Source organism: Gadus morhua, chromosome 6 (genome assembly GCF_902167405.1).
Source record: "Gadus morhua chromosome 6, gadMor3.0, whole genome shotgun sequence".
NCBI classification, from domain to species: Eukaryota; Metazoa; Chordata; class Actinopteri; order Gadiformes; family Gadidae; genus Gadus; species Gadus morhua.
In genome coordinates, this window is record NC_044053.1 from 5,790,209 (window position 1) to 5,802,708 (window position 12,500).

Genomic DNA, 12,500 nt, shown 5'->3' on the forward strand with positions numbered 1-12,500 from the left:
TTACAACTCCCGTATTTCCCAAGTGAAAATTGTATGTGATAACAGCAATGATATGTTATGATTAACATTATACGTCTACGTGGTTGAGAATGCTTAAATCCAATTGGCTGAAAATGCGCAGATCTCCGGATGTGACGTCTCAAAACGCGTCGAGTATCCGGTGCGCAACTCCGTATTGTATTATTTTCTTTTTGATATTGAATAGGGTATTCTAGCGTTCATCATGTTTATATAGTCTATGCGTCACTTAAAACGTAGACTATGAACATAGAGCGATAATCTGACGTGATATGGCCAGCAATAATGATGTTATTCATATCCTAAAGTAGAAGAAAGTTCTCTATTGTGTGCTCGCAGGCTATCCCATTAGCCAAGTATTGTCCTACTTATATCAGTGTAGGTAAGTTATACACTGCTGCCGGGAGTTGTATTAACCTAACTGAAACTATTTATTGCTGAACCTTTACATCCACGTCCTGTTAATATATTACGCCCAGAAGTACTTTTTTCTACCAAAGATCTGGACTCGTTGGCAACATGCCGGAGATCAAAATGAAACACGTCGTCTCCTGCAGTAGCGAAGACACTGTAAGTTATCTTAAGACGCCGTTAACTTTAAGATACACACGAAGCTACGTTTACTCAAAGTTACCCTAAGACTGGGAGGCCAGCAACAGAAATCATTGTTTACTGAGGTCCTTGTCAGCAGTATGTTGTGTTGGCTGTGCTGGCTGTTTTCATGAGTGTAGTAATACAATAATGTGATTCTTAAATGAGGATTAACCTCTGGTATCAAATGCGATTCATCATATTTTATAAAACACGATAAATCTTCATATTTAATATAACAGACACACAAGGCGGACAACCTTCTGAGCTCCGACACGTATCGGAAGTGGAAAGCTGCGCGTCCCGGAGAGAAGCAGACCTCCGTCATTCTACAGGTAAATAATAATATGCATAATTTACTGTTATTAAACTCATGTTACATGTGACTGGCAGGAAATGTTACCCATCAGCTTCCTTTAATTGCTTTTTTCCATTGGTTGGGTAATAGTATTTTACGACTGAATGTGTTTTTACATTGTATATACCTACTCTCCTCCCAGCTTGAGAAGGAGGATCAGATTCACAGCATCGACATCGGAAACGAGGGATCTGCTTTCATAGAAGTCCTGGTGGGGAACTCCTCTTCTACCAGGGACCAGGACTATGAGGTACTGCTGTCAATATACCATAATAGGACCCGTATGGAACTGGCAAATCCACAGCTGAGAATTTACCTGAAAATAGCTATAAGTCATTATGGCCTATGATCTCAGAAAAGGCTTTAAGTATGCTTCTCCTTCCATATACAACAAATAATACTTGAAAAGTGGAGGAATTTATGTTTAATCGCCACTTTCTTTTAAACTTGTAAGGACTTAGAACTTGACAGCTCTAGGTAGTGTCAGTCACTCAAAATTGTAAATGTTGGCATGAACAATCTCATAGTCGAATGCTTAAACCTGAGGTTTCCGTATGCATGCGTGCGTTTGAATGGAAACTCATGCTATAAGTTAGCGTTATGCTACAGACTAAAATGCTAACTCTGAGGTGTGCCTTTCTTTCAGGTTTTGCTTGTCACCTCCTCCTTCATGTCCCCTACAGAGAGCAGGAACAACACAAACACCGGCCGGGTCCGCTTCTTTGGGCCCAGCCAGCTGCAGAAGACCCCTGCTCAGGAGAAGTGGGACCGGGTCAAAATCGTGTGCAGCCAGCCCTACAGTAAGGTAGGACCCAATGAAACAATCCTGGCTTTAATACCAGACCTTACACCTAAACTGACCTCCAGACTGTGTATCTAACCTTTCTACAGACTATTTTCCAATCTTTACTACAGAACTTTGACTCTAAATTAATTCCAGGACTATAAACTAGTGCTGTCAAGCGATTAAAATATTGAATCGCGATTAATCAATTTTTTTTTCTATGCTAAATATCCCTTGATTTCTTTGTCCCATTAATTTTTCTCATTTTAATGCTCTTATCAACATGGAGAAGTGCATCGGCTTGTCTTGTGCAAATGTTTTTTTATTGATAACGACATTGGCATATACTGATCAAAACAGGACGATACAAGAAAAAGCCTATAGTGCAATTAAACAATGAACATGCAAACATACTGCCTTGAAATGCAAACATACTGCAGTCAGGCTACTGCTTCTTTGTTTTGAGCCAAAGAAAAAAATAATTAATTGCCTTAATCGTGCGATAAAAAAATTAACGCCGTTAAAATTGGTTTGCTTTTACGCCGCAAATAACGCATTTAACTGACAGCACTACTACAAACCTACCTACCTACCTCTACTAAAGGACCTTATGCCAAACTTAGTACAGCTTCTAAAACCTTACTTCTTTACAGCACTATACACCTAACTTTGCTACCAGACTTCAAACATGATGTTAATAAAATACTATTAACCTAACTTTAATGCCAGTTTATAAACCTTACTTTATTACAGGGCTATACAACTAACTTTACCCCCAGACTTAAAGCCACATTTTTACTATTGGATCAAAATCTAACCTTAGCACCATACTATACTCCTCACAACAGGGCCGTCAACCTAACTACAGGACTATAAACCTACACATGTGTGTGTTTTTTTGCAGAATATTGCATATGGCGTTGCCTTTGTCAAGTTCCACTCCCCGCCAGACAAGAATGACCCTCCGACCACCACCCCGCCGGTATGAAGCCCGCCTTGTTCTCAGTCTGCACATTACTGGAGATCCTTCGTCTGTGTTCCACATCCTTCCCTCTGTCTCCCCGTGTCTCTAGAAGCTGACTAAGTTGGGTCAGTTCCGTCTGAAAGATGAGTCTCCCCCCGCTAGCACCAGCCTGCAGCCCGGCAGTCTCTTCTTCAACCGGGAGAACACTAAGCCTAGCCCCGCCCCTAAAGGTAAACCCTACCTTAAAGACAAGCCACACCCCTTGACGGTAAAACAGATCACAAAGGAAAACCTTAGTCACCAGCCTAAAGCTAAACCTGCACTGCCACTGTGGAACCAGCCTCCTCTAAGATAAACCCCGCCCCTGGTGGCAAACCTAGCCATGCCCCTAAAGATAAACCACCCCCCTCAGGGTGTACCCCCTCAATTAATTTCAATTAACTTTATGATTTAAAAAAAAAAAAAACTATGAACAGTACCTTATTGTTAATAGTTCTTCATTGATGCCGCCGCCTCTCTGTCCTAGTTTCTCCTCAGAATGATAAGTTGAGCTATGCGGCTGCAGCGTTGCAGACTGGAGGAGGATCACAGCCATCAAAGTCCCCTCAGGTAAAGTCTGTTGTAGAGTCGCATCCCCCTTAAGTAAGTCTGCTATAGGGTTACATCCCCCCCGAAGGTACAGTCTGCTAAAGGGTCACATCTCCATTAAGGTGCAGTCGTTAAAGGATCACATCCCTCCTCAGGTACAGTCTGTTATAGGGTCACATCCCCTTCAGGTACAGTTGTTGTAGGTTCACATCCCCCTCAGGTACAGTTGTTATAGGTTCACATCCCCCTCAGATACAGTTGTTGTAGGTTCACATCCGGTTCAGATACAGTTGTTGTAGGTTCACATCCGCTTCAGGTACAGTCTGTTATAGGGTCACATCCCCTTCAGGTACAGTTGTTATAGGTTCACATCCCCCTCAGGTACAGTTGTTATAGGATCACATCCCCCTCAGGTACAGTTGTTATAGGTTTACATCCCCCTCAGGAACAGTTGTTATAGGTTTACATCCCCCTCAGGTACAGTCTGTTATAGGGTCACATCCCCTTCAGGTAAAGTTGTTGTAGGTTCACATCCCCTTCAGGTACAGTCTGTTATATGTTCACATCCCCCTCAGGTACAGTTGTTATAGGTTCACATCCCCTTCAGGTACAGTTGTTGTAGGTTCACACCCCCCTCAGATAGTTGTTTTAGGTTCAAATCCCCCTCAGGTACAGTTGTTATAAGATCACATCCCCCTCAGGTACAGTTGTTGTAGGTTCACTTCCCCCTCAGGTACAGTTGTTGTAGGTTCACATCCCCCTCAGGTACAGTTGTTGTAGGTTCACATCCCCCTCAGGTACAGTTGTTGTAGGTTCACATCCCCCTCAGATACAGTTGTTGTAGGTTCACATCCCCCTCAGGTACAGTTGTTGTAGGTTCACATCCCACTCAGGTACAGTTGTTTTAGGTTCACATCCCCCTCAGGCACATTTGTTGTAGGTTCACATCCCCCTCAGGTACAGTTGTAATAGGATCACACCCCCCTCAGGTACAGTTGTTGTAGGTTCACATCCCCCTCAGGTACAGTTGTTTTAGGTTCACATCCCCCTCAGGTACAGTCTGTTATAGGGTCACATCCCCTTCAGGTACAGTTGTTGTAGGTTCACATCCCCCTCAGGTACAGTTGTTGTAGGTTCACATCCCCCTCAGGTACAGTTGTTGTAGGTTCACATCCCCCTCAGGTACAGTTGTTGTAGGTTCACATCCCCCTCAGGTACAGTTGTCCTTGGTGCTCTCAGTGCTCTCCTTTCAGCAGGCTGTGAAGAAGAAGTTTGAGTTCAGCAAAGAGCGACAGGATGCCCCGGCCGCCTCACCCTCCACGAAAGCCACTCCCCCGGGGTCTCCAGAGAGGAAGCCCCCCACCCCTAAAGCCACCGCCAAGAACCCCACCCCTAAAGCCACGCCCAAGACCACCACGCCAACCCCTAAAGCCAAGGCCAGCCCAGCCGCCCCAAGCAGCAGCAGTAAAGGTGCGCGCGCACACACACACGCACGCACGCACGCACGCACGCACGCACGCACGCGCGCGCGCGCGCGTACAAGGGCGGCAGTAGCTCAGGTGGTAGAGCGGGTTGGCTGGTAACCTGAAGGTTGTTGGTTCGATCCCCGGCTTCACCAAGCAGACTGTCGAGGTGTCTTTGACAAAGCACCTAACCCTGACTGATGTCGCGATGTGATGTCGAATCCAGACATCCTGCTGATGCTGGAACAGAGACTTCCAACTCTCCAGCAGAAGCGCCCCAAGGCCATGAAATGCGCCGAGCGGGAAAAAATGATGATGATGATGATGATGATGATGATGATGTACACACGCACTCCTCTTCTTCAATCGGTCAATTTCCTCTCTCTTCTTCTGTAACTCTCTCCCTCCAGCCTCCACTCAGAAGGTGGACTCCCGTCGTCGGGAGGGCGGGTCCCGGCCGTCGGGGTCTGACCCCGTTCCTCTGAACCGGGTCCTGGAGGGCGTGGTGTTCGTCCTCAGCGGCTTCCAGAACCCCTTCAGAGCCGAGCTGAGGGACAAAGCCCTGGCCCTGGGGGCCAAGTACCGGCCCGACTGGGCCTCAGACACCACCCATCTCATGTAGGCTTACGCTCGGGTCTATCTTGCACCTACCTCATGAAGCCAACACCCGTGTAGGCTTACGCTCACACGGGTGTCTGTCTGTCTGTCTGTCTGTCTGTGTGTTTGTGTGTCTCTGTGTGTCTGTCTGTGTCTCTGTGTCTCTCGCTCTCTCTCTCTGGCGAGGTTTACGGGTAAAGTTTACAGGTGAGGTTGAAGGTGAGGTTAACAGGTGAGGTCTGTCTGTCTGTCTGTCTGTCTCTCTCTCTCTCTCTCTCTCTCTCTCTCTCTCTCTCTCTCTCTCTCTCTCTCTCTCTCTCTCTCTCTCTCTCTCTCTCTCTCTCTCTCTCTCTCTCTCTCTCTCTCTCTCTCTCTCTCTCTCTCTCTCTCTCTCTCACCATACTCCTTCTGTCTTTCCAGCTGTGCCTTTGCCAACACGCCCAAGTACAGCCAGGTAAAGTCAGCGGGCGGTCTGATCGTGAGGAAGGAGTGGGTGCTCGACTGCCACAAGAGGAAGTGCAGCATCTCCTATAAGAGGTAGGAACACCTGGAGCCCTTTACACACACACAGCACGCCAGAATTCACCAATCAGAGTCTGCTGACTGTGTGGTAGGTTGGCTCCCACAAACGCACTCAGATTGTCTTTGGCTCCCAAAATGAAAGCGTTCAACTTCAGGAACCCCTGCTCGATGCCCTCTCTCTGCCAGATATTTCAGTAACGTGCACTTGCTGCACTATTTGGTAGGGGCGCCAGTACTTGGAACAAAAGCCACTTCCACCTCCTGGGTGTTGACTAGCTGTGCCACGTCGGCACTTCTCCCGGCGGTGCAGTCGTCATGTTTATCCGGCCGTCGGGTGCCCCCTATCAGCACCTGTTCTCTGAAGCGGGGGGGTGGTCTATGGTGTGCTCGGTCGTAGGGGGGGGGGGACGCTGCTAGTTTGGAGAGAAGTCCCACAGACTGGTGCGATGGGGCCATTGCAATCCCGTCCTCAGTATGCCAAACAGGGATTGTTTCCTCTGCTTGTGGCAAAGATCTCAATCGATACTCCGAGAAAGCTAAGCTACAACCGTAGCTTAGCAGTTGGTTGCGGCTCTTCTTCCTCCGCCTCCTCTCTTCCCCCTCTCATCCTCCTCCTCCTCCTCCTCCTCCTCTTTCTCCTACTTCCCGTTCTCCCAGAGCTTGTATTATACAGTGAGTAGGGGGGGCAGCTTTGATGATGCTCTGTGTTTAAAAGGTGCATCTGCTATGGGTAATTAAAACCAACACTTACTTTGATGACAAGTACTCAAACACACTCACAAACAGACGCACACACACACACAGACGCGCACACACACAGACACACACACACTAGGTCATTTAGCATTGATATGCAGAGTGCTGGCGCGGTTCGTATTCATTTGTTTGTTTGCCGGCTTTCTAAGCCAAGCACCTCAGAAATGTCCTCTGCATTGTGGAGAACATAATCATAACTCTATCTATGCTCTCCTCTGGAAGCCATATTCCTCTCGGGCCCTGTTTGCGGCCTGTATCTACTGTCCTCCCCTTATCTCCCTCCTTGTTCCCTCATCTCCTCATTGCCTCTCCTTGTGCCTTTCTGTCGTCTCCTTCTGTCTTCTTAGCTCAACACAGCCTCAATCTACTGTCCTCTCCTCATCTCCTCTCCTAATGTCCTTCTCTCTTTACCTTCTGTCCTCTGAGCTGAATACAGCCTCCATCAACTCTCCTACCTAATATCTTCTCCAGGAGTTCTCCTGTCCTTCTATCCTCTCCTAGTGTCCTTATCTCCTTCTGTCCACCTCACTTCTGGTCACTCCTCGTCTCCTCTACCACTTTCCTCTCCTAGCGTCCATGTCTCTCCCCGTCTCCTCCTCTCTCCTCTCTCCCTCCTTTTCATTCTAATCCAAACTACCGGCAGTTGTTTAATATCAACGTGATGTTCTTCGATGTAGTCAAGCCGTCACTGCTTGTGTTCAGGTATCTGATGGACGGTGCGGAGGACAGCTCGGGGAGTGAGATGGAGCTGGGGAAGGACAGCGGTGACGAGCAGGAGACCCGGCGGGTAACCTTTGGGTCACAGGGTTCTTATTGTGACGTCTTCACTCGCCCTGTAACGTGATCAAAATACGGTCCAGCTGTTTGACTGTAACCCCCGACCCCTGATTACCTACATGCAGGCGTTTTAGCAGAGACCGTCATCCCGTGTTGAATGAAGGCTGCTAACGTAAACTATGTCATGTTAAAATGTGGGGAGGGAGAGGGAGAGAGGGGGAGAGGGGGAGAGAGAGATCACTCTATAACATCATGCTGAATTATTCCGTCACTGTCAGACCCCCCAGAAGCCAGTGAGACAGCCCACACCCAGGAAGAACATCAAGATCGAGGAAGACGAGTATGGAGCATCCACCGACATAGAGGAAGGTCAGACCCCAAGATTACTTTATCATACTTCAATCACCATACATCAACAGATTACATCATTAATCTACAAGATGACATCATCGTTAAAACATTACCTCATTATGCTACCATATTACAACGTTATACTTGCATCATTCTACTACAACATAACATTATTATAATAGCACGTTTGATCCACACACACACACACAGCACTCCTATCCTTTAGTGTTGAGATTAAAGATGAGTGCTGGATTAGAACCAGCCACCCTCCCTCTCTGTTGGCTCATGAGCTGTTTGGTTCCCTAGGAGCCCAGGATGGGGATTCTGCCATGGATACAGAGGACGAACTGCAGAGGTAACTACCTGGTCCTGTATCTGCCTGTCTACCTCTATACCAGTCTCCCCCTCTATCTGTCTCTCTCTCTACCTGTCTACCATGCCATTCTCTCCCTTTATCTGTCTCCCTCTCTATCTGTCTCCCTCTCTATCTGTCTCCCTCTCTATCTGTCTCCCTCTCTATCTGTCTCCCTCTCTATCTGTCTCCCTCTCTATCTGCCTACCTCTCTATCCGTCTACCTCTCTACCTGTCTACCTCTCTTCCTGTCTGCTGGTCTGCCTCTACTCGGCCAGCTGTCTATTGACTACCCTTTACTCTATTCTGTGTTTCTACTGGGAGGTCGACTAGTGAGACTTCATGTTGGGCTAAAACAGACCAAAGACGGTGGCTGTTCAAATCCAGAAAAGCCATATGTTTAAGTTGTTGAAAAGTTTGCCGAAGTCCAAATAAGAAGTTTTTAACTAATAACTTCATCAATAATAAATGAGCAATCAGTAGCCAGCCATTTGGGGTCCTGGTCTTGGCTTTCTGGTGTGTTCGGATAGTCAAATGATCAAAACATCCTCATGTATAAAAAACAGCAAGCGTAACCCTACCATGAATAATGGACAAATGGCACAGCTTCATTAGCCCAATAGACGCCTCACTACAGACCCAAACACAGAGAGACCCAAAAACCTGCAGTATTTAAGAAGACCCAAACACTACAGAACTAGACACCCAACAAACAAATCTACTGCAAAACCTTACCGAAGCGAACCAAACACCCACACTACCAAACACCTTAGAACCAAACAGCCACAAAACCAAACACCTGCAGATTGATACACTTCCAGAACCCAACACCTTAGAACCAAGCTAGTCCCCGATGGAGTTTTTGGCTGTACTTCACCTTGTATTGTTAAATTGTTCAATGCCGTGGAACTGTTGTTAAAAGCTATAACCTACTCAAGCTTGTGCAACACCACCCTGGCACAGCTGTGACGGGGCCTAGGCACGACACTACAAATCACTCTGTAACTCCTGTTTTATGAGATGCTAATAATGATGCCTGAAAGAGAGGGTATGTAGCTTCATGCGGACGCAAAAAGAAAAGAGCACATACGCAGATCAAGACTAGACTTCTGACCTTTTTTGTGTGGCCACTCGGGGTGATTCAGGTGGGGTTCTGGGTAGGGCGGAGGTAGCGTGGATGGTAACTGGGGTTGTGTTCTGGGTAGGGTGGAGGTAGCGGGGATGTAACTGTGAATGTGTTCTGGGTAGGGTGGAGAGTGACAAGCCAAAGGCAGGAGAGAAGAAGATAAAGACGGAGGACCCTTACGGAGGTTCCACTGACGAGAACACGGACGCAGAGGAGGAACAAGATCTGCCAATCCCGGAGCTCCCTGGTAATTCCCCCTCCTCGAGCAAATCCCTGACCTCTGCTCGTACATTTCGACCCCCATTGGCTAATCACAAAGCAGGGCTGCTCGATTATGGGAAAAATCATAATCACGATTCTTTGGATCAATATTGAAATCACGATTATTCAAACGATTATTTTTGAGTTTGAAAACATGTATTTATTCAGCATGTCTCTCCGATTTTTTTTTTGTAACAGAACTTTGAAATTTCTGCCTTAAGTAATACAAAAAAAAAAGTACACTAAATGGTCAAAAATAAAATGTTCCAATCTAAAATGACATACAGATATCGAAAAAAACTCGATTATGTTAATTTTGTGATCGTTTGACGCTGAAATCGCGATCAAAATACGATTAATCGCCCAGCCCTATCACAAAGTGCCTGGTCAATGTTTCTCTTCCTTCCTCTCTTCTCTCCTGTTTCCCCAGATTACCTGACAGGGAAGAGGTTTTTCCTCTTCGGTAAATTCCCAAACAACGAGAGACGGCTTCTGCTGCGCTACATCGCAGCCTTTAACGGGTAAGAAGGGTGTACAAATATATAAGTATCCATACCTTCTTCTGATACAAATATATAAGTATCCATACCTTCTGCTGGTACAAATATATAAGTATGCATGCCTTCTGCTGGTACAAATATATAAGTATCCATACCTTCTGCTGATACAAATATATAAGTATCCATACCTTCTGCTGGTACAAATATATATGTATCCATACCTTCTGCTGATACAAATATATATGTATCCATACCTTCTGCTGGTACAAATATATATGTATCCATACCTTCTGCTGGTACAAATATATAAGTATGCATGCCTTCTGCTGGTACAAATATATAAGTATGCATACCTTCTGCTGGTACAAATATATATGTATCCATACCTTCTGATGGTACAAATATATAAGTATGCATACCTTCTGCTGGTACAAATATATAAGTATGCATACCTTCTGCTGGTACAAATATATAAGTATGCATGCCTTCTGCTGGTACAAATATATAAGTATGCATGCTTTCTGCTGGTACAAATATATAAGTATGCAGTGTTTCCCACACATTGACGAGACTATGGCGCCCCGCCATATTTCGGCCGCCATAGTCTCTGCGTGCACATGAACTATTATTATTATTATAATTTTTTTTTTTTTTTTTTGCTCAGACGAAGTTCGTGTCGCTCTCATTGGGAAAAAAAAATCGCCACATACCCCCCCCCCCACCCCCCCCGTCAACAATTGCTCCATACCCCCCCCCCCCCCCCCCTCAACAATCGCTCCATCCCCCCCCCCCCCCCCCCCCATAGTCTCCAACATTTCTGTGGGAAACACTGAGCATGCCTTCTGCTGGTACAAATATATAAGTATGCATACCTTCTGCTGGTACAAATATATAAGTATGCATGCCTTCTGCTGGTACAAATATATAAGTATGCATACCTTCTGCTGGTACAAATATATAAGTATGCATACCTTCTGCTGGTACAAATATATAAGTATGCATGCCTTCTGCTGGTACAAATATATAAGTATGCATACCTTCTGATGGTACAAATATATTAGTATGCATACCTTCTGCTAGTTCAAATATTAAAGTATGCATACCCTCTAGTAGTATGAATACTTTCTGGTAGTACAAATATCTTCTGGTGGAACAAATATCTTCTGTTTGAACAGCAGCTTTTAGAGTTGTACTTGAGTTTCAAAAGTGTGTGTGTGTGTGTGTGTGTGTGTGTGTGTGTGTGTGTGTGTGTGTGTGTGTGTGTGTGTGTGTGTGTGTGTGTGTGTGTGTGTGTGTGTGTGTGTGTGTGTGTGTGTGTGTGTGTGTGTGTGTGTGTGTGTGCAGTCAGGTGGAGGATTACATGGATCAGAAGGTTCAGTTCGTTGTGACCAGTGAAGGATGGCAGGACTCCTTTGAAGACGTGAGTCTCTCTACTGCTTTGTCTCTACCTCTCTGTCTGTCGACCACTCTCTAACTCTGTCTCAATCCACCTAAAAATAAATGTATTGGCAAAATAAACATTTATATTTCAGAAGTTTAAATTAAACAAACAGAAAGAAACGATCTAAACTTGGAAAATAGAAGATATGAGAAAAATATTAAAGTATGAAATTGTACCTCTCTTTGTCTCTGTCCGTTTGTCTCTCATTTTGACTGCCTGTCTGTCATTCAGGCACTAATGGAGAACGGCAACCTGAACATTGTGAAACCTTCCTGGATTTATGCCATCAACGACAGACAGAAGATGCTGCCTTATCAGCCCTACACTGTAGTCCCCTAACACACACACGCACACACATTCACACTCTCTCTGGGACTGTTTTGGTTTTGTGGTTTAAAGTATGTGTTAAAATGTAGAAAAATTTAGTTAAACTTGTTTCAGCAAACATTCTGAATTATTTAGTAAATATTTTGGGATATTGTAGTCACTTGGTATTTCAGTGTGTGTCTCGTCAGCTGAATATCAAGTGCAGTTCTGTGTCTTGTTTCCTCGACCCGTACTTGATAATAAATTACATTTTCTAATTTTATTGGCCTCGTTCTTAATCTGTCTGGCAAGTCGGATCCTGCTCACAACATTACTGGTAGAAAGCTCTCTCATCCTCCGTCTCCCTTGAACTCTTTCTGCTCACGCTCTTCTTCTTGTGTTTCTGGGAGGGGGAGGGTGGGTTCTAAGGAAGGGAATATTGAGTTGGATTATTATCTGAATGCGGCATGACTTTAATTACCTCATGATAGCCTGACTCCCCTTCGTCCCTGCCCCGCCTGATCTCCATTTTAATGACTCTACTTTAAGAATATTAATACAACTATTTTTTTGCCCCACTCACTTTAATTGTGTATTATTTTTAACATTAGTTTATCCTATAATTCAGTCATCCAATTTATCAACAATTATTCTCTTTAGGTTTGCTTGGTTTAAAGACTACCAACGTACTTCACACCTTATCCCCTCCCCCTTACTCCCCCTCTCCTCTCGTTTCTGCGCCGTT

The 12,500-nt window shown here is 45.3% G+C and overlaps 1 protein-coding gene across 3 annotated transcripts; it reads left to right on the forward strand.

Annotated features, from left to right (window-relative positions):
* Positions 1-114: 114 nt before the first annotated feature.
* xrcc1 (X-ray repair complementing defective repair in Chinese hamster cells 1) lies at positions 115-12,038 on the forward strand. Of its 3 annotated transcripts, XM_030359112.1 has the most exons (18): positions 130-400; positions 519-588; positions 852-944; positions 1,110-1,217; positions 1,614-1,772; positions 2,656-2,733; positions 2,825-2,945; positions 3,242-3,324; positions 4,557-4,773; positions 5,177-5,384; positions 5,784-5,900; positions 7,344-7,428; positions 7,697-7,787; positions 8,076-8,124; positions 9,370-9,494; positions 9,939-10,029; positions 11,353-11,428; positions 11,681-12,038. In XM_030359112.1, the coding sequence occupies exons 2-18, from the start codon at positions 538-540 to the stop codon at positions 11,786-11,788; spliced, it is 1,860 nt and encodes a 619-aa protein (XP_030214972.1). In that variant the 5' UTR covers positions 130-400; positions 519-537; the 3' UTR covers positions 11,789-12,038. The 3 variants fall into 3 exon arrangements, with proteins under 3 accessions (XP_030214971.1, XP_030214973.1, XP_030214972.1); XM_030359111.1 differs by having other exon boundaries at positions 115-588; XM_030359113.1 differs by having other exon boundaries at positions 115-588; positions 4,560-4,773.
* The last annotated feature ends 462 nt before the right edge of the window (positions 12,039-12,500 follow it).

Coding starts and splice junctions, on each gene's coding strand:
- xrcc1 (XM_030359111.1), top strand. CDS start 538: ATGCCGGAGATCAAAATGAAACACGTCGTCTCCTGCAGTAGCGAAGAC. Junction 7,429..7,696: donor ACGAGCAGGAGACCCGGCGG/GTAACCTTTGGG, acceptor CGTCACTGTCAG/ACCCCCCAGAAGCCAGTGAG. Junction 10,030..11,352: donor TACATCGCAGCCTTTAACGG/GTAAGAAGGGTG, acceptor GTGTGTGTGCAG/TCAGGTGGAGGATTACATGG.